Raw genomic sequence first — 22,189 nt, 5'->3', positions numbered from 1 at the left:
CCTCTGCAGCCTGGGGCCTCTGCCGCCTCTGCCTCGGCCTTTGTCCAGAAAGAAGGACTTCTGGTCTAATTAGCATATTATACTTTTATTATTATAGATATAGGAAAGGATTTCTTAAACAGGATGTAAAAGTTACAAATCCTAAAATAAATGCTTAATAAATTTGTTCATATAATTTAAGATATTTCAGATCATCAGAATATATCAGAATGAGGCCCTGGCCAGGTAGCTCAGTTGATTAGAGTGTCACCCCAATACACTAAGGTTGTGGGTTTGATCCCTGGTCAGGGCACGTGCAAGAATCAACCAGTGAATGCATAAATAAGTATAAATAAGTGAAACAGCAAATCAATCTCTCCCCCCCACCTTCCCTCCCTTCCTCCCTCCTTCTCTTCCTTCTTCTTTCTAAAATAAAATTCTTTTAAATAGTTAAAAAAAACCATAATGAAAGGAACACATACGCCATAAACTGGAAGAGATTTGCTACACATATAATTGATGAAAGGTTGTTATCTAGAGTATATGCTCATTTATATGTTTACAATTCCTCCAAATCAACAAGGATAAGAAAAACAATGGGGGGTGGTAGTATGGGGGTTGGTGTACAGAGATTTGATTGAGAGTTTCAAGGAAGAAATACACTGGCCCCTAAACAAATGAAATATGTTTAACTTCACTGATTATTATTGAAATGGTAAAAGAATTTGGTAAAAGATTGAGAAATTTATAATGAAGAAATCAGGCTCTTGCCATCTGAACCAACTAATCAATGCTATTGCTCAAAGTAAGACAGATACCTCTGTGTGTCTCTTTGTGTGATGTTTCATGAACTGCGTAGCCTCACCTATGGAGTACTATTGTCAGAAAGACACACACATACACACACGCACGCACGCATGCACATGTGTGTCCCCAAATCAAATGAATTCTGTAGATTACAAGTTTCATTTTATAGGAAACATAGGGAAAAGAGGAACAGCATAAATAGCTATAAAAAGAAAAATCAAATGAATAAAAAATGTGGAATATTGTATAGGACAAGTGACACTTTTATCAAGAAGTCAATGTCACGGGAAATTTAAAAAGTGAGGAAATAGGCACCCTTTGTTCAAAAGAATATTCTTTCCTCCCTGTACTGCCTTAACACTTTTCACAGAAAAATCAGTTAATCAGAAAAGTTATTTTGGGACTCTCAATTTTTTTCTCTTAATCTCTTTGTCATCCTTATTCCACTACTATCCCAAAGCTGTGTATTCTATTTTGAAGTTGGGAAGTATGAGTCCTCCAACTTTATTTTCCTTTTTCAAGATTACTTATATTATTCTGGCTTCTTTTTATTTCCATATGAATTTTAGGACCAGCTTGTCAAGTTCTGCAAAAACAAAACAAAAAAAAGGACAACCAGAGGATTTATAGGGATAACGTTGAACTCTTGAACTCGTAGATGGATTTGGGGAGTATTGCAATCTTACCAATATTAAGCCTTTTGATCCATGACCATGATGTCTTTCCATTTATGTAAATATTCTTTAATTTCTTTCAACAATATATTTCAATCTCCAGTTTATATAGCTTGCATTTCTTTTGTGAAATTTATACTTAGGTATTTCCTTCTTTTTGATGCTATTTTTCTCCTTTTTACTGAATTTAATGGGGTGACACTGGTTAACAAAATTATACAGGTTTCAGAGCACAGTTCTAAAACACACAATCTGTATTGTGTGTTCACCACCCAAGTCAAGTCTCCTATCACCATTTCCTCCCCTATGCCCTCCCTGTAGTCACCTCACTATTGTCCATGTCCATGAGTTTTTTCTTTCCCCCCTTTTTGCTTAATCCCTTCACACCCACACCTACCCAGCTTCCCCCATCTCTAGCAACTGTCAGCCTGCTCTGTATGTATGAATCTGCTTGTTAGTTCATTAGATTCCACATATGAGTGAAATCATACTTGTCTTTCTCTGACTGGTTTATTTCACTTAGCATAAGCTCTCCAGGTCCATCCATAATGTCCCAAAGGGTAAGATTTCCCGTTTTATGGCCGCATAGTATTCCGTTTTGTAAATGTATCCAGCTTTTTGACCTATTTATCTACTGATGGACATTTAGGCTGCTTCCAAATGTTGGCTATTGTACATAACGCTGTAATAAACACAGAGGTGCATATATTCTGTCGAATTAGTGTTTCTGGTTTCTTTGGATATATTTCCAGAAGTGGAATTGCTGGGTCATAAGGCAGTTCCATTTTTAACTTTTGGGTTTAACTCCATACTGCTTTCCACAGCAGCTGTACCAGTCTGCATTCCCACCAACAGTGCACAATGCACAAGTGTTCCCTTTTCTCCACATCCTTGCCAATACTTGTTTGTTGACTTGTTGATGATAGCCATTCTGACAGGTATGAGGTAATATATCATTGCAGTTTTAATTTGCATTTCTCTGCTAACTAGTGCCATTGAGCATCCTTTCATATGTCTGTTGGCCATCTGAATGTCCTCTTTGGAGAAGTGTCTATTCAGGTCCTTTGCCCATTTTTTTTTCTTTCTGTTCTTTTTTTTTTAAAGAGAGCTTTTGGCTTTTTTTTTTTTTTTTTTAATATCTCTGTATTGATTTCAAAGAGGAAGGGAGAGAGCTAGAGAGATAGAAACATCAATGATGAGAGAGGATCATTGATTGGTTGCCTCCTGCACATCCCACTGGGGGGTGGGGAGGATCGAGCCCACAACCCAGGCATGTGCCCTTGGCCAGAGTCGAACCTGGGACCCTTTAATCTGCAGGCTGACGCTCTATCCACTAAGCCAAACCAGCTAGGGCCCTTTGCCCATTTTTTAATTAGATTGTTTGGTGTGGGTTTTTTCTTTGGTGTTGAGTTTTTTAAGTCCTTTATAAATTTTGGATATTGATCTCTTATCAGATCTATCGTTGGTGAATATGTTCTCCCATTCAGTGGGTTGTCTTTTTATTTTGTTGATGGTTTCCTTTGCTATGCAAAAATATTTCAGTTTGATAATAATCCCATTTGTTTATTTTTTCTTTTGTTTCCCTTTTCTGAGGAGATATATCAGAAAAATATTGCTACAAGACAGTGCAATAGATTAAGGGAAGAGAATAGAAAGGCCAGAAATAAATCTGTGCCTTTATAGTCAATTAATATTGAGAAAGGAGGCAAAAATATACAATGGGGTAAAGATAGTCTATTCAATAAATGGTGTTGGGAATATTGGACTGGTACGTGCAAAAATGAAAGTAAATCACCTTCTTTACCATACACAAGAATTAATTCAAAATAGATTGAGATTGAAGACTTAGAGACCCAAAACCATAAAAACCCTAGAATAAAATATAGGCCGTAAAATCTCAGACATTTTTCATAGCAATATTTTAATGCTATTTTTAATGGAATTATTTTCTTAATTTTTCTTCAGAATATTCATTGCTTATGTATGTATATATAGTTGATTTTTATATGATGGTCTTATATCATTAAACCTTTGTGTACTTGTTAGTTTTTTAGTGGACTTCTAAGGTTTTTTCTCTGTAAGATCATGTCATCTTCAACTTGAGAAAGTTTTATCTTCCTTTCCAATGTGGTTACCTTTTATTTTTTTTGTGTGGCCAAATTTTTTTTTACTATAATCTCTCGTGCAGTAGTAAATAGAAGTGATACAAACGGACATTCTGAGAGCTTGTTTGGAGGTTCTAGCAGGGGAGCGCAGCTACTCGTGTACCCTTGACGGAAGACTGGTCCTCTCCTGGGGGGGGTGGGGGGGGGGAGGTCGTCCTCTTCGACCGAGCGCGCAGCTTCCGGGAGGGACGCACATGGATCGGTGAGGGAGGAGGGGGACACCCGCCTAGCCAGCCAGATCAGCCGAATCAACCCTGGCGATCAATGGGGTGACAGATGTCGCAGCCAGATCGCCCTCACATCCACAAACGGACATTCTGATCTCATTCTTGGTCCTGGTCTGAGAGGGAAAGCATTAATTAAAGATGATGTTAGCTGTGGGTTTTTCATAGAGTCCTTCTATTAGGTTGAGGAAGTTCTTCTCTGTCTCTAGTTAGTTGAATGTTTTTATCATGAAAAGTTGTTAGAAATTGTCAAATTCTTTTCATTTTTTTGAGATGATCATGTGATTGTTGTCCTGTATTCTAATATAGTTTATTACATTGAACTTCATATGTTAAAACAGCCTTGCATTCTTGGGGTAAATTCCTGGGGTTTGTTTTCTAGTATTTTCTTGCTTCTGTATTCCTAAGGAGTATTTGTCTATAGTTTTCTTTCTTATGATGTATTATTGTGGTTGTGTTATCAGTGTTTCTGTGTCATGATCCCTATTTATTATAATTCCTATTTCTAATTTCTGGCATAGGATGTGCAAAGTTCATCTTTTGTACATTTCTTGCCGCAAATCTGGAATCAGCCATTTTTCAAAGGAGCTCATTCAGTTCAGTGGGAAACCATAATCTGGGTGCCGTGGTACTCAATGCTGTTGGCAGTCATCGCTTTTAGCTCATGAGTGTTTTTGCTCTTGATTCTGGAATATACACATATGGTGGGCCCTTTTTTATATGCATGGTAAAAACATAATGTTGGATGAAATAAGAAAGAAGATCCCATTTATACAGTGTTCTTAAAGTGACGAAACTAAGTAATGATTTATTTTAGAATATATGCATCAAAGGTAAAAATAAAGAAATTCAAGGGAATAAGTAATACAAAATAAGAATGGTAATTGCCTATTACAGAGGATTTAGGGATTACATTTGAATAACTGATATAAACAAAGCTCATGGTTAGTAAGTAAACAGAGGTATATTGCTCTTGGTTCTAGAATATATACATATTCCTTTTTAATATGCATATAATATTTTACATTGCTCATTTATGAAGTTTAATGTTGGTTATGTGCAATATTAAGCATTGTTAAATTGTTTTTTATAATTTGTGAGTACTCTTTAAATAATTTGTGATGTTTTGCCAAATAAGCCTAAAGTACCTTCGGACCATGACTATTGAAATTCTTCTCTTTATAGTGCTGAGTCAGTTGGATATTTATATTGATAAAAATTAATTTTGATCATTACACCATACTCAAAAATCAGTTGTGTATGTTTTGTAGATCCAAATGTGAAACATGTAATCCAATAAAGGATTTAGAAGAATAGAATATTCTCATATCCTTGAAGTAGACACCATTTTATTTTAGTGTACAAAAAGCTCTGAATGTGGCCCTGGCTGGTGTGGCACAGTTGGTTGGAGCATCATCCCATACCCCAAAAGTTGGCGGGTTCAATTCCCGGTCAGGGCCCTTACTCAGGTTTCTCTCTCTCTCTCTCTCTCTCTCTCTCTCTCTCTCTCTCGCTCTCTCTTTTTTCTTCTTCTTCTTCTTCTTCTTCTTCTCCTCCTCCCCCTCCCCCTCCCCCTCCCCCTCCCCCTCCCCCTCCTCCTCCCCCTCCTCCTCCCCCTCCTCCTCCCCCTCCCCCTCCCCCCCCCCCTCCCCCTCCCCTCCCCCTCCCCCTCCTCCTCCCCTCCTCCTCCCCCTCCCCCTCCTCCTCCTCCTCCTCCTCCTCCTCCTCCTCCTCCTCCTCCTCCTCCCTCTCTCCCTCCCTCCTCCCTCTCTCCCTCCCCCTCTCTGCCCCCCTCAAATCAAGAGAGACATATTCTTGGGTGAGGATTAAAATTAGAAAAACAAACAAAAAGCCAGCAACACTAAATGATGTAAAGGAAAAAATTAAGCTTCATTAAAATAAAAAACTTCCATTTATCAAAAGTCCCCTCCTCCTCCTCCTCCTCCTCCTCCTCCTCCTCCTCCTCCTCCTCCCTCTCTCCCTCCCTCCTCCCTCCCTCCCTCCCCCTCTCTGCCCCCCTCAAATCAAGAGAGACATATTCTTGGGTGAGGATTAAAATTAGAAAAACAAACAAAAAGCCAGCAACACTAAATGATGTAAAGGAAAAAATTAAGCTTCATTAAAATAAAAAACTTCCATTTATCAAAAGTCCCCTCAGTAAATTTCACTGTCTTTACACAGTAGAATATCATGTGGCTATAAGAATTATAAAACTATAATTCTTGGTCCTGGTCTTAGAGGGAAACAACAAACAATATGGATGAATCTCATAGACATAACACTGAGTGAAAAGAATTATATACTATTTAATTTCATTTATATAAAGTTAAAACAAATAGACAAAAGTACCCTAGAGTATCTATATAAAAGCCTGAGCGACTGTAAGACCGTCCGACCATCTGACAAGTAGCTATGATGCGCAATGACCACCAGGGGGCAGATGCTCCAACCAGTAGCTATGACACGCACTGACCACCAGAGGGCAGAATCTCAACGCCGGAGCTGCTGAGCTGTGGTGACTTGGCAGCTGCATTTCTCGGGTGACTCACCCAGAACCAGATAGGAGGGAGCCCAATTCTGGGGTGCATTGCCGGGGTCCAACCCCAGCGGGTCCAGGGGTCCCCAAAGGTGTGGACGGAGTCGGCCAAGAAGGAAGGACACGGAGACAGTGTTCAGTTGATCAGCAGCCTAGCCAGGATCTCCAGCCAAGTTCTGGTCTGGATCTCCAGAGAGGTTCTGCCTCGGATCTCCAGCCAGGTTCTGTGTCCATGTTCTCTTGCTAGTTCTCCAGGTTCTCCAGCCAGGTTCTGTAGCCATGTTCCCTCGCTAGGTTCTCCAGCCAGGTTCTGTCCAGCTTCTCCAGCCAGGTTCAGTCACCAGGTTCTAGTCAGGTTCTCTTGCCAATTTCTGTAGTCAGGTTCAGTCCAAGATCTTTTGCCATGTTCTCTCCAGCGAAGTTCTTCTGTCTCTAGGTTCTGTGTAGGTTCTGTCTTCTTAGTTCTGTGTTCTAAGTTCTGTGTTCTTAGTTCTGTGTTGTTACATCTGTATTTATACCAGTTGATTCCAATCCTATCAATCTCTATTCCAAAGGTTAGGGCGTTTCTTATCTCCATTCCAGGGAGTAAAGATTATGTAGCTTAAGCATGATTGTTCGTAGTTAAAGTGATTAATTACCCGCCTGGCACTTAGTTAAGAGGTTTTATTCCCTCCCTAACTTCAGGGGAAAATCCCTACCTGGGGAAACAACCTTTCTCAGAGACCTTGGTTAAAACACATAGTGCCAAGGTGAGCAAACATATTAACAACAGTATGCCATATATGCCAGGTCCCTTGAAACAGCAAGCATGGACCGGCTCCCGGCAGTGCATCACCCAAAAATCGCCCTCTCACAATCCAGGACCCCTCAGAGGATGTCAGAGAGCTGGTTTCAGCCCAATCCCCACAAGCCAGGTCAAGGGACCTCACTGGTGCACGAATCTGTGCACCGGGCCTCTAGTTAGAATAATTACTCTACCTGGACAGGGGTTATGAGGGAGCTTTCTGGGATACTGGGCAATGTTCTGTTTACTGGTCTGTGCTGATTACATAGGTGTATTTGTTTTGAGAAATTTCTTCATGTTGTACATTTATTATTTGTGTATTTTTCTGTATGTTGTATTTCTATTAAAAATTTACCAAAAAGTTAAGATTTATAGAGTGGGCTTCCTTTTGTGTAGAAAGGAAAAATAGATTATTTATACATGCTTGCTTGTGCACATACAGAATATGTCTCCAAGTTCTATAGGAAACTGATACCATTTCTTACCTGGGGGAGTGAAAGACGGGATGGGAGGGAGATTTTTTTTAGATATATTTAAGATAAGTTTATAAAAGATGCATATGTCCCACACTTAATTTGAGCTTGTATAAATAGTGCTATTCATTACTGATTTTGTGTCATAAGAGCATACCTTGGTATATCAGTTCAATTCAGTTTTCGATGAGATTTTACATGAATTAGACTGATAAAATGAAAGCATCTTTATTGGCAGTTTTCAAAAGGGCAGACAGTGATATATGTTTATGTAAAGGTAGCAGATACATGAGATCTGCATAATATATATTCTGATAGCAACTGGAACTGAAGATGCTATTAGCTGAGAACATTAACTTGATCACTTCTGAAAAGGTACACAAAAAGGCAGAAACCAAAATGTATCTGTTTATTATCATTGTTTAGCAGCTGTTACCAATCAATATGGAGACTGTGGTTAGATATTAGGCACTATAGGGGGTCTGTTAACAACGCTGATTTGTTATACTATAGTTTTGTCTCCAGATGCTCTCAGTTTTACTGTCACGCAAATTGATATTATGGAGGAGTCAATGAATGGCAGACCCCCTGTCTCTGCCTTCACTCACCTCTGCCTCTCAAAAGGTTCATTGTCACCTACATTATTTCTTGGCAAGCAGCAACCTGAGAAACTCTTGATTGGTGCAGGTGGCTGATGGGTTACCTGGTTGAAGTTAGTTTTTGGCAATAATGTATTTTATCAGTGTATTTTCTGTTTCTGAATTAAAATGGACATGTTTATTTAAATTTGATTTGGGAACCACCCAGAGTAAGTGGAAATCACTGTAAAGTACATATGTAGCTCTTAGTTTTTCGTGGTTCAGCATTCGGTCATCTCCTCCTGAGTGTTTTTTTCAGGTCTTTTTAAAGGATACTGTCTCCTCTCTATCTGAGTATTCTCTATATTATTCCTGCCTTCCTCGAAAAAACTCTACTTCTGCCTTATCTGATTTCATTCTGTTTCTTTAAAAAGAAATTCTTTTTAATAGTGTAAAACAAAAATCATTTATGTTTATACTAAATCTGTTATTAGTCAAATTTGTCTCTTATTTCCTAAAATTCTTCTATAAATATTTATTACTAGAGGCCCAGTGCACGAAATTTGTGCACTGGTAGGGTCCCTAGCAGCTGCTGGCTGCCAGCCACTGGCCAGGGCCTCCCTTCCCCAGCTCTTGGCTGCTGGCCAGGGCCTCCTTTCCCCAGCTGCCTGCTGCTGGCCGGGGCCTGCCTTCATTCTGTGCTGCCCCCTGGTGGTCAGCGCATGTCATAGCGAGTGATTAAACTCCCAGTCGGTCGAACTCCCAAGAGGACACTTTGCATATTAGGCTTTTAAATATACATAGATGATTTTGTTCTTTATATATTTCTCTGTATTATGTTGTTATTTCCATGGAAATTTCTGGGGAATTTCTAAATAAATTCCTTAAAAAGGATTATCTATGACAGGCAGTCCCTTCTTGAACTTACATGTCCTTGCATTTATCAAAAAGAAAATAAAGTTCTTTCTGGCTGAAATGGAAAAGAATTATAGTGGAGGGATGATCAAAGATTTATTCATTATTTGCCATATGTCCTATTTAATAAAAGGCTAATATGCAAACTCCCATGGGTGGGAGTTCGACCGACCAGGAGTTAAACGTGCGCTGACCACCAGAGGGCATCGGTGGCAAGCAGGCAGGGGAAGGGAGGCCCCAGCTAGCAGCCGACAGCCATTAGGGACCCTACCTGTGCACAAATTTCGTACACTGGGCCTCTAGTATATATATATGATCCAGAAGTGTACAGAAGTTTTTATGTGTGTATGTATTCAATTTGGTGGGCCCAGGAATTGCCCATTGCCCAGTCCTCTGACTGTAACTGATCAAGAGAATCAGGTTTTCTCTTTTCCATATTTATCACAGGTGGAGGAGTTACTGATGGCCATGGAGAAGGTAAAGCAGGAACTTGAGTCCATGAAAGCAAAACTGTCCTCTACTCAACAGTCTCTGGCAGAAAAGGAAACTCATTTGACCAATCTTCGGGCAGAGAGAAGGAAACACTTAGAGGAGGTTCTGGAGATGAAGTAAGTGTTTTTAATCTTGTTCTTCATACACATGCTTAGTAGAAGTACTTTTTCTCATTGCTTTCTTCTTCTGGCCCTTTTTTATTAGCCCTGACACACATAGCCTACATTTAATGCTAACCTGTATTTCTTACTCCCTAGAACAAATTTGGAGCAAATCCTAGTCAAATAGAGTTATTTTTACTCCTCTTATATGTATATGTATAAGATACATATAGTATGAGTATATGTATAAGATACATATAGTATGAGTATCTGTATCCAAATCCATCTCTGAAATTTCTGAAATCTTCTGGAAAGTTTTGGCAAATTGTTGAGCTTATTGAGATGGCTATTGGTCCTGAGGTCATATAATGCCTAGACAGTTTTTAAAAATATTTCTTTATTATAAACATTTCCAAAGGTATATAAAAGTAGAGAGAATAGTATAATGAATCGTCATACACCTATCTCCCATATTTAACAATTAACATTTTTTGCACTCACCAGTCAATATTTTTTTTTATCAAAGATACATAATATCTTGGGGGCTTGCCCGGGGTGGGAATGGCTGGGCCGGGGGAGGGGGAGGTCGATTGGGGGAAAAAGAAACATATATGAAACTTTAGGCAATAAATAAATAAATAAATAAATAAATAAATAAATAACATCTTTATTATTCTAACAGTGAAGATTAAATTCCAGTTACAATTCCATTCCTTCTGATATTTCCAAAATTTATCTTTGATGTGTTGTCCACTGACTTTTAATTGCTATTTGGTGGGAGACAAATTCTTATTCAATAGATCTTTCCCATTACATGCTGTTTTTCTTTTTTTAATTATTATTGAAAGTATTACATATGTCCCCTCCCCCTTATTGTCCTTTCCCAACCTGTCCGTGCCCTGCAGCCCCAGCCTTCAACCCCCCATTGTCTATGTCCATTGGTTATAGCTTATATACATACATATTCTTTGGTTGATCTCTTACCCTCATGTCTCCTCTACCGCCTATCCTCCTCTGCCTTCCCTCTGAGGTTTGAGGGACTGTTCAATGCTTCTATGTCTTTGGATCTAGTATTTTTGTTCATCAGTTTATGTTGTTCATTATATTCCACAAATGAGTGAGATCATGTGATACTTGTCCTTCTTTGACTCACCAGTAAATTTTTACAAAATTGTCACTTTTACCAAAATTTTGCTGTATATATTTTCCTACTTGCCTCACATCTTGTGGTTTTCTGAGATAATAATTTTTTGTGAAGCATATAAACATCTACTAGTACATAATAGCTTCTTTTTTTTTCCTCTGTGACTTTGAAAAATTCTGGTGTCCTTCTCCTCAGAATTAAGTATCTTTTGAAAGTCCAGTAGGACTATCTCCTTTAAACTCCCAGCCCTCACCCCTACCTAATTATCCTACTCTCATTTTACTGAAACCAAGTTTGTCCTGGGATCCCTCAGTTACCTTTTTCTCAGCAGTTACCTGTATTTTTTTGTTGTTGTTGTCTTCTGTCTCAGATGAAATATTTTTCCATCTTCAAAAGGCTAGTTTCTTATCTTCATCACAGATTGTAAGCACTGGTCCCTCCTCTTCGGTCTTCCTCCATTAATTTTTTCTCACGCAATCTTTGCTCACTTTCTATTAGTTTCTTCTCTCTGCATAAATATGCAATATCTCTGACCTAATGTAAACAAATTTTTCTCAGCCCAGCTAGTGCTTTAAGCTAACATTACATCTTTTCTGCTTCTTTGAAGTACCAATGAGTGTTGAATACCAGAATTATAGAGTAGTAGAGGATCTTGCCATCAAACCTTAGTATGAATTTTCATGGCACTTGATTATTGTGATGTCATGACAGTGACCCAAGAATTGAGGAAGCACATGTAGGGGTACCACCTGCTTTTATTATGCCACAGTGCAAAGTTTAGAGATTCTAATCTCTTAGCAAAGCATTGCAGTTGATCAGGTCTTGGAAGTGATGAAAAGATTGATATGCTGGGGGAATAGGGAGAGGTTCGGATTATCATATCATCATGAGAGAAATGCTTGCAAATATCCTTCTTAGGAGCAAATTAGTGCAAGTGGTGTAAGCCAAGTTTTTTGTCATTGGTAATATAATTTGAAGCTTGATATTTGGAGGTGGAGTAGTAGACATAATTCTTGGGTAATAAAGAATAAAGTCATTTTGAATAAAAAAGATTCAGAGACATTGAAGCATACAACAGTCTTAGTTATTTCGTGGGCGGAAGAGAGGGACGGGGAAAAGATTAACCAATGGACTTATATGCATATATGCATAGCCCATGGACAGATGATAGTGTGGGGAAGTCCTGGGGATGGTGTGGGAGTGGGGTGGAAGGGGATAGTGGGTGGGGGGGTATCTATAGTACTTTCACCAATAAAGATAAATTTAAAAAGGGAAAGAGTAAAGTCATTTCATTTGAAGAGGTCTGGGAACTATGCCTAGAACATGGTAGAAGATAGAGTGAATAAGAAAATTAAATCAAGGGTTAAAGTAATTAAGAAAATGGAATAAGGATGGATATAATTTGGGGGAAACAAAGTATCATATGTGATTTTTCTAACAGAAACTGGTCCTGCTGAAGCAACAGTGTGTGTGTGTGTGTGTGTGTGTGTGTGTGTGTGTATGTGTTTTCTTTGTTTTGTTTTCTCTATGTATTAATATCTTAATTTTACTTGTCAGATCTCTCCCACTCAGTTCAAATGACTATTTATAGCTAGATAGTAGCATCCTATCTAATAAAAGAGAAACAGGGTAATAGGTGTACGACTGCTACCCTTCCCATTGGCTAATCAGCGAGATATGCAAATTAACTGCCAGCCAAGATGGCGGCCGGCAGCCAGGCAGCTTGAAACTAACATGAGGCTTGCTTGCTTCAGTGACTGAGGAAACCAACGTTCCCCGCCTGCCTTGCCGGCCTCTGAGCGGGCAGTTTAAGAAACATTGTAACAAATATAGAAGCTAAACAAAACCCCAGAAACCTGCTTTCAGCGAGGCCGGGATCTCAGAGCTGGAATTATACAGTGTTTCGATTATAGAACCGAAACAAACCAGATACCTTCTTTCAGCAGCAGAAGCCTCAGAGCTGGAGCCAGAGCTAAAGCTGGCCCAGAATAAAAAAGAAAAAAGAAAAAAAGGAGGAGTTGGGAGCTTCAGTTGGCCTGAAAACAGCCCTTAGGCCCTCATTCAGACTGGCCAGGAACCCCAGTGGGGACCCCCCCCCCCGAAGGATGTGTGACCAGCTGCAAACAGCCATCATCCCCTCACCCAGGCTGGCCAGGCATCCCAGTGGGGACCCCACCCTGACCCAGGACACCCTTCAGGGCAAACCAGCCAGCCCCCACCCGTGCACCAGGCCTCTATCCTATATAGTAAAAGGGTAATATGCCTCCCAGCAACGGGATCAGTGGAGCCAAGAGGCCTCCCGGCACCGGGATCAGCGTGACAGGGCAGCGCCCAAACCCCCTGATCGCCCTGTGGCTCTGTGTGTGACGGGGCGGGGCCACAGCCTCCCTATCCGCCCTGCTCTGTTCATGAGAAGGGAAGGCGCCCCAACCCCCTCATCAGCCCTGCTCTGTGCCTGATAGGGGGGAGCTCCCCAACCCCCTGATCGCCCTGCGGCTCTGTGTGTGACAGGGTGCGGCGCCCCAACCCCCCAGCCCCCACGGGCCCTGCTCTGTGTGTGATGGGGTAGAGCTATAACCTCCCCATCGGCCCTGCCCTGAGTGTGACAGTGGCAGCGCCCCAACCCCCTGATCAGCCCTGCTTTGTGGGTGCCCCAACTCCCCTATCAGCCCTACTCTGTGCGTGACAGGGAGCAGTGCCCCAACCCCCTGATGGGCCCTGCTCTGTGCGTGACAGGGAGCAGTGCCCCAACCCCCTGATGGGCCCTGCTCTGTGCGTGACAGGGAGCAGTGCCCCAACCCCCTGATTGGCCCTGCTCTATGCATGACAGGGTACGGAGCCCCAACCCCCCTGATGGGCCCTGCTCTGTGCGTGACAGGGGGTGGCGCCGCAACCTCCCCATCGACCCTGCCTTGAGTGTGACGGGGCGGTGCCCCAACCCCCCAATCGGCCCTACCCTGAGCGTGACTGAGGGTGGCATAGCCACCTCCCAATCTGCCCTGCTCTGTGCATGACAGGGGAAGGCGCCCCAACTCCCCAATCGGCCCTGCTCTGAGCCCGACCAGGGGCTGCACCTAGGGATTGGGCCTGCCCTCTGCCACCCAGGAGCAGGCCTAAGCCAGTAGGTCGTTATCTCCCAAGAGGTCTCAGACTGCGAGAGGGCACAGGCCGGGCTGAGGAACTCCCCCTCCCCCCGAGTGCACAAATTTTTGTGCACCGGGCCTCTAGTATTTGTATAAGAATTTTCTTTTATTATTAAGACTTTGAAAATATATGAAATAAATTTTAAAAATATATATTTTTATTGATTTCAGACAGGAAGGGAGAGGGAGAGAAAGATTGAAATATCAATGATGAGAGAGAATTACTATTGGCTGCCTCCTTCATGCCCCACACTGGGATGCAGCCAGGTATGTGCCTGACCAGGAATCGAACCGTGATCTCCTGGTTCGTAGGTCGACGCTCAACCACTGAGCCACATCGGCCGGGCTGAAATAATTTTTTAAAGAATGCTTGACTTTAAACCAGTGGTTTTCAACCTTCCTAATGCCGCGACCCTTTAATACAGTTCCTCATGTTGTGACCCCCAACCATAAAATGATTTTCGTTGCTACTTCATAACTGTAAGTTTGCTACTGTAAACAATATGTAATTATATATGTGTTTTCCGATGGTTTTAGGCAACCCCTGTGAAAGGGTTGTTCGACCCCCAAAGGGGTCGCGACCCACAGGTTGAGAACCGCTGCTTTAAACCATGCAAAGGGAATTGTAGGTAATTTGTTTTTCACACCACAGTACTAAACTCTATTATGAACTTCTCTTGCCAACCTAGGTTGGAGATTACATTTCTGAAAAGTACTATAATTAGCAAAACTTTTATTTTGTAGGATCAAGCACTTATATACAATAAGGCATGGAGCAACTAATTAAAGTATACTGAGAAGTTTATATAAGTAGTATAGAAATTTAATCAACATTAATAAAAGTTCTGGAAATAAAGTGTAAAAACCTGACTCCAACAGATGACATATCTCTTATATCACTTTCTTCAATTGCTCAGGATTTATTACTGTGGCATCATGATGTTCTTAGGTTTTCCAAAAGTTTTGTGTTGTTCAGGTTTACCAGCTTAAAGTTTTAAAGTAGTCCGTGCTTTAATTTTCACTTAAATTTCCCCCTTTTTTTTGTCATTCATTTTCAATCTTATTATAATTGTTTAATACCTCCCTTTTAAGAAATTACCTCAGCACTTTAGGCCTAATCCTTTAGGACAGGGGTGGGGAACCTTTTTTCTTCCAAGGGTCATTTGGATTTTTATAACATCATTCGACGGCCATACAGGATTATTAACTTAAAAAATTAGCCTGCTATATTTGGTCAAACATTTAATTAACTCACCCTTAATGCCATGGCAGGGCCAGACCAAATGATTTTACATGCTTTATATGGCCCATGGGTCAGGTGTTCCCCACATCTGCCCTAGAGAGTGGTGGTTCTTTTTTTTTTTTTTTTTTTTTTTTTACCACTGCACCCCCCCCCCCCCCCCCCCACACACACACACACCAGGAGATGAAGGCGCAGGGCTGCAGGCTACGAGCGGCACCACAGCGCCCCCACACACACACCAGGAGATGAGGGCACAGGGCTACAAGCAGCACCACGGCGCCCCCACACACACACCAGGAGATGAAGGCGCAGGGCTGCCAGCAGCACCACTGCGCCCCCAAGCACACACCAGTAGATGAAGGCGCAGGGCTACAAGCGGCACCATAGCGCCCCCAACAGCCCAAGATGAATGTGCAGGGCTATAAGCAGTCGAGAGTGGTGGTTCTAAACAGATGATCTCTGTTTACACTGCCCTGTCAACCATACCACTTAATTCTACCAAGTGTTGGGAGCAATAGTTATTCTGTTCTTCTCATCTAGAAGAGTGAATTAAAACCCTATTTTTAAAAAAATACAGATTTTTTTAAAGTTTGGCATAAAAGTAAGTGTACTAGTAAAATAATGATTCATAAAACTTAAGTCAAAAACTGTACAGTTAACCTAAGTGTAATTACACACAAAACACGGTGAATGAAGGATGGGTTCTGATAGTGAACTTCCTATTTCTTTTCACTATGAAGCTGAGCAAGGGAATAGACACTTTTCTGCTACATTTGGGACTCCTTTCCATATATTGAACAGGTTGTGCTAATCATCTGTTCAGGGTTGTGGTAGTTTCAATTTCTACAACTTTGCTCAAAATTTACTTCATTTTGATGTCAATTTGTAAGGAGTTTACTCCCTTCAAGTAATTCTGCCTGATGTTGCCTTTAATTACTTATGGCAACTAGAAAGAGCATACTTCCCGGAAAAAGGAGCCTTAGTCTGAATTCTCACTCAAGCACTTATGAGCTCTATAATTTCTTCAAGTTATTTAACCTTTCTATACCTCGGTCTCCTCATTTAAAAATGGTAATAATAATTGTTTCTGCTTCATTCAGTTTTCATGACAATAACATAAGAAATTATTAATATGTAGAATTGAGAACAGTGTCTGGCACAGGGGGCAGTTAGTAGTGGGCATTATTTGCTTGTTAACTATTTTCTGGTGATGATTTTCAGTAAAACAAAATTGTTTAAGCAAAATTTAAAAGGAGAAAGGCAGTATCTTTCTTTTGGCTATTGGCAATGACAACCACATTTCTCACTCTATAATCATGGCAGGACCTACCATAATTTAAATATTTTACATTATTTAGTTATTGCTAATTTAACAAATAAAAGGATTTGTTCATTATAACTAGAGAACTTGAAGTGTAGAAAAAATATGAGGGCAATGCAATGTGCAAAAGAGACCAAAACATGCATATATGTGACTGTGAATATAAAATAAGAAGCCTTAAGAAAAAGGCTGATGGTCCATTTGTATAGAAAATTCTTTGGACCATCTTTGAATAGTCTACAATAGACTATTCCTATTGTAGAATAGTCTAGGTTTTTAGAGTAATCTTGACCTAGTTAGACCAAAAGGAATGTCTTAATAGTTCTTTTCCATTCCTAGCATTATGATTATATTTCTTGAGTATCTGTTACAGATAAATGATGGCCTTGATTTTGGCGAGATGTGAAACTGTTCACTTGGTAGCCTGCCAATGATTATTCAATAGAAACATTTGAGTTGGTTAGCTGCCCTAACGAGAGGGAATGTTTTTATTGGCAGTCCCCACATTGGTTCTTCTTTTCCTTATGCTGTGGTTTTGTTAGCCTTTATTTTTTTTTTAATTCCACTTTTATGTTAGCTCCTTTCCCTAAGAAAGAAAGGATGAATGGGAGAAGGGAGAAAATAATAAATGTCTACTCTAATAACCATAATAAATTTTAAGTATTAATTTAGGTTATGAGCTTCACTGTTAAGATTTCTAGATGAGCTGACTTTTTTTAAAAAATATATTTCATCAATTTTTCTGCAGAGAGGAGGGGATAGGGATAGAGAGCTAGAAACATCGATGAGAGAGAAACATCGATCCACTGCCTCCTGCACGCCCCCCACTGGGGATGTGCCCGCAACCAAGGTACTTGCCCTTGACCAGAATCGAACCTGGGACCCTTCAGTCCGCAGGCCGATGCTCTATCCACTGAGCCAAACTGGCCAGGGCGAGCTGACTCATTTTTTACTGCCCTGCATTTAAACTCCTACTACAGTCTCACCCCATGTTGGCATTACAAATACAACTTAGAAGACTAATTTTTCATTTGTAGTACAATTTTTATCAAACTATGAATTTGACTACTCTTACAACTGGTTTGTTAGGAGAAGTGGTAGAAGAGCTCTTTAGTTTCATTGAGGATCCAGAGCTGTTTGATAAGTAGCATCCCATTATTAAACTTGGCAGAAAAATCCAAACCTCTTTGGGCTAAATTATATACTCTTGAGATGCCTTTTGGCTAAAGAAAGATCTAGCCACAAACAGAAAATAAAGTTTTATATGTACCTAAAAAGAGTCCAATAATATCATCTGAATTCTGACATTTAAAAAATTCTTGCCTGTTGAGAGAGAAACATAGAATATGCTTAGAACTAAGAAAGTATAGAAAATGGTTATTGGGAAAAGTTTAGACTATTTAGGAATGGAATAATTAGGTGATCAATCTATTATACCTTGAATAATTAAAAGAGTTTATTTTAAATTATTTTATCTCATGATATTCTGCAGTATTTCATTTTAAAATTTATTATAGAGTTGCTGGCATTTAAAAAAAACCTATTTTCAGATTTATAACAGTCTTCCAAATTAAACACAAAATTGAAAATAGTTATGCAAATTATAGTCTAGTAACAGTATAAGAACATCTGTACTTTTTGTAAAGCCATATTTATTTACACTAACATCAAATGCTTTTAGAGTCCTTAGATAAATGATATAGGACTTTTAGTAGACTTGGAAGAATTTTTCACAGTAACCTAAAATACTAAGGTTTAAATATCCTATAGGAAATCACATAAATTAATATAACAATTCTCTACACTTGAATTGAAAAAAAGAAAACAAAGTATTATGTATAGTATAGCTATAAACAAATAACACTAGTGGGACTAATCATGATTAAAATTATAAAGCAAAATTTGTATGATCTATAATAAACTATCTTTGGGACTTTGGGATTTGCTCCTTAGTCCTGGTTAACTCTTTAGTTCTGCCTCCTCTTTTTCTACCCTGATATCCAACTTTTTTATGCTATCCACTATACAGAATGTGTGATCTCAATTGTTCTTAACATCTTTCCTCATCAGAACTAATTGTTTAGTTGGAGCTCTGAGTTGTTACAGGACAGTGGTGTAAATGTGTTTATTAAATGTAGTAATTATTAGTTACTTATCTCTTTCTAGTTCTAAATTTTGACCATGATGCTCAGCTTCTCACAAGATCAGGCATGTGTATTATAAATATTTTTCTCAAATGTTTTTATTCCTCATGACCTAAATTGGAATCAATTACCTATCACTCTAAATATTCCTTGCCTTTCTTCTCCCTTAAAACTTAAGTTCAGCCTGGCTGGCATTACTCAGTGGTTGAGCATCAACCTATGAACCAGGAGGTCACGGTTTGATTTCTGGTCAGGGCATATGCCTGGTTGCGGGCTTGATTCCCAGTGTGGGGTGTGCAGAAGGCAGCCTATCAATGATTCTTTCTCATCATTGATATTTCTATCTATCTCTCCCTCTCCCCTCCTCTCTGAAATCAATTAAAAAATAACAAAACAACACTAAATCCATTCCACCTTTTAGCCATTTAAGGTCAGATATAACTTCCAAACAGAAGAAACTACATTCTTATTGTTAAAAAATATGCTTTATTGATTTCAGAGAGAGGGAAGGAGAGTGAGAGAGATAGAGAAACACAATGATAAGAGAAATTGCAATACCCATTGTAAGGAAATCTGTTAACTAATATACCACCAATCTGAGAGGTGTTCTGGGATTTGGTATTTTAAACATTATTTTCCTTTCAGGATCTTCCTTTTCAGTTTTACTAGAGAATACCATATAGATAGTTACTCTTTCTATAATGCATAAAACTTGCCTCAAGCTTTGTATGTAGAAGATAGTAATTCATCCATTTAATCATAGCCTTTTCCCATCGGAAGATTCTGAATACAATACTCTTATAAGATAATCTTTGTAGCAAAGGATATGTTTACATTTTGAGCCAGTTTGCTAACCCATAAAACAGTGATAATACTTGGGCCCACCTTATGAGGTTGTTGTGAGGATCAAATGAGATGAAGTAATGAAAACATTTTGAAATAGGTGAGGCTGAATATTTGCAAAACATAATACAGCTGAAAATCCAATTCACACTTAATTTTTCAGGTCTGTAGTTTTTCATTCTAAAATGAAAGGATTCCCTAAATCTCTTAAGATCCCTGTGTTTTTAAAAATTATATAGATCTTTGACTAGTTGACCTTCTCAGGTCCCTTTATTCTGTAGTTGGAAATGTTCTAAGTAAATTAAAAATGCAATGTATATAAATAGAATACTAGGAAGAAGAAGCCATGAATTTTTGGCTGAGGACTAGGGTGCACATTCACTGGATGGGACTCTCCAAGCCTTAGCAGAGATTAGCTAATATGGGGATGAAAGTGGAATTTTTATATTAGAGGTAGAGCAATACTGGGGAATTTGTACTTGCAACCCAGTCAGAGTATCAAAGTTTTTGCTAAAACTTCAGATGTCTTGCCATGATAACAGAAAAGCTAGGATTTAGAAGTAGGGAGCATGACCTATAATTAAAGCCTTCTATAGACCTAGCCTCACAAAACTTAAAGCCCCAAGAAAGTCTGTAGGGGATATAGAATTTTAAGGATGAGCCCTACTAAGATAGAGAGGTTGGGAAGGCTCAAGATAGAGCTTTCAACAGATTATCCTAACAAAGGATAAATCCAAAGCTTACACATGTTCAAGATCAACTATTAACTGAATTACCTTGTAGACTAAATTTCATTGCTCTTCAGAATAAAATAGCAGAATGCAGAGTCTTTACAATGGATCATCTACAGTATGCGATGTTGGATTTTTTAAAATTGCCAGACATGCAAAGAAATAGTAACATGACCTAGTGAACAAAAACATGCAGTAGAAATTAACTCAGAGAAGTCCTAATGGATTTAAGAGATAAAGACTTTAAAGTCACTCTTATGAATGTGCTCAGAAGACTTAAAGGAAAATGTCATATTGACAATAGGAGAGATAGGAAACCTCCAAAAGAGGAAAAAAAAATTTAATGGAAATTTGAAAACTGAAGTTGAAATTGAGAATTTACTGGGTGGTCTCAATGATAGATTAACGCTGTCAAAAGAGTCTTTACATTTTTAAATAGATTAATGGAAGTTATTCAATCTGAGTAACAGGGAGAAAAAGTATTTTTACAAAATGAACAGAGCCTCGGTGACATGTTGGACAGTATCAAATGGGCTAACATATGTTTAACTGGAACTCCAAAAAGATAAAAGAGTGAGAAAGGGGCAGAAAGAAAGTTTTGAAAAATTAATGTCTGAAATAGTTCTCTAATTTGATTTAAAATACATAGATTTAAAAAGGTATATGGGAAATCTCTGTGCCACCTTCTCAAATTTATTTGAAAACTAAAACTGCTTTTAAAAATAGTCTTGAGCATCATGGTCAAGTGAGGAAGACCTCTTGATTATAACTACCCTTGAAGTTACAAGAAGTTGGACAACTATAATTCAACAAAAGTCTCACTGCTCAGTACACAAATATGTCTGAGAAATCCACACTCTGAGACATCCGAAGCTGGGCATATCTGGACAAGCAGTGGAAGCAGGTTGGGAGGAAGGACGGAGGGAGCCTCAGAGGGAGCCCTGAGCTCACTACAATTCTAGCAGACACAGTAGCAGGGGAGATTTTGGGTTGCAGTGCACATGTTTGACACCTCAGAGGCCCGGAGGGACAGACCAACATTCTGGCCTGAGTGGCGTGTGCACACTATGGCTAAACCCAGTGACAGGAGTGGAGATACAGATGTACGGAAGATGAGATCTAGCAGGTGCCATTACTAGGAAAAGAGCAAAGCTACAGAGGAGCAAATCTGCCTCCTACCTGCCCTTGCCCATTGCAGTGGAACCTGGTAGAAGCAGCAAGGCATTGCTGGCAGCCTTTGGGTACATGAGGGTACACCAGTATCTCACAGGCCCAGAGCTCTAGCACCAGTCACTTCCACCAAGGGGTGGTGCTCTGAGAATGAGACAATCCAGTTACAGAGGGGATGTTCACCTCCTTGGAAAATAGTAGGCATTCTCCATGGTGAAAGGAACACAGTCCCACCAAGATCCTGGAGGGCCCAGTAAAGCTGGTAACACAAAACAAAAATTTATACTATTGCACCATCTACTGGAAAACAAAGGAAAGACCTCTACTTATCAACCTGCTGAATTGTTAAACATAAGACTGTACATAAAAAAAAGGAGAGTTCAGCACATTAAATGCCTGGGCTGAGAAACAATCTGTCAAGTACTGCAAATAATCAAGCTAACAGGGAACTTGAGAGAGAATGAAGTCTCCAGAAACCAAACTCAAAGACATGACAGATTTAGATGTAAATGATAACAGAGTTCAAGATTGTAGTTTTGAAAAAACTCAATAAGAGGCAAGACAGAGAAATCCCCCCCCAGTATTACCTACAACAATCAAGGCTTAACTACAAGACTGCGCAGAAAGACCACAAGGGGGTGCACCAAGAAAGCATAAAAAATGCAGAGACAAAGAAACAGGACACAACTGACAGAAATGGAGGATATAGAGCTCAAAACCAC

General features: G+C 39.6%; 1 protein-coding gene across 16 annotated transcripts in view; it reads left to right on the top strand.

Moving 5' to 3' along the window:
• ERC1 (ELKS/RAB6-interacting/CAST family member 1) overlaps window positions 1-22,189 on the top strand; it is a 520,764-nt gene that overhangs the window by 277,965 nt on the left and 220,610 nt on the right. For all 16 annotated transcript variants that reach the window (XM_036301306.1, XM_036301299.1, XM_036301300.1 and 13 more), the window contains one exon: window positions 9,583-9,743. In XM_036301306.1, coding sequence (XP_036157199.1) covers window positions 9,583-9,743 — 161 coding nt within the window. The remainder of the gene's footprint in view (window positions 1-9,582; window positions 9,744-22,189) is intronic.

The sequence above is a fragment of the Myotis myotis genome, unplaced genomic scaffold, assembly GCF_014108235.1.
Source record: "Myotis myotis isolate mMyoMyo1 unplaced genomic scaffold, mMyoMyo1.p scaffold_m19_p_3, whole genome shotgun sequence".
Classification (NCBI taxonomy): Eukaryota; Metazoa; Chordata; class Mammalia; order Chiroptera; family Vespertilionidae; genus Myotis; species Myotis myotis.
The sequence above is the reverse complement of the archived record's forward strand: the minus strand, read 5'-3'. Positions and strand labels throughout refer to the sequence as shown.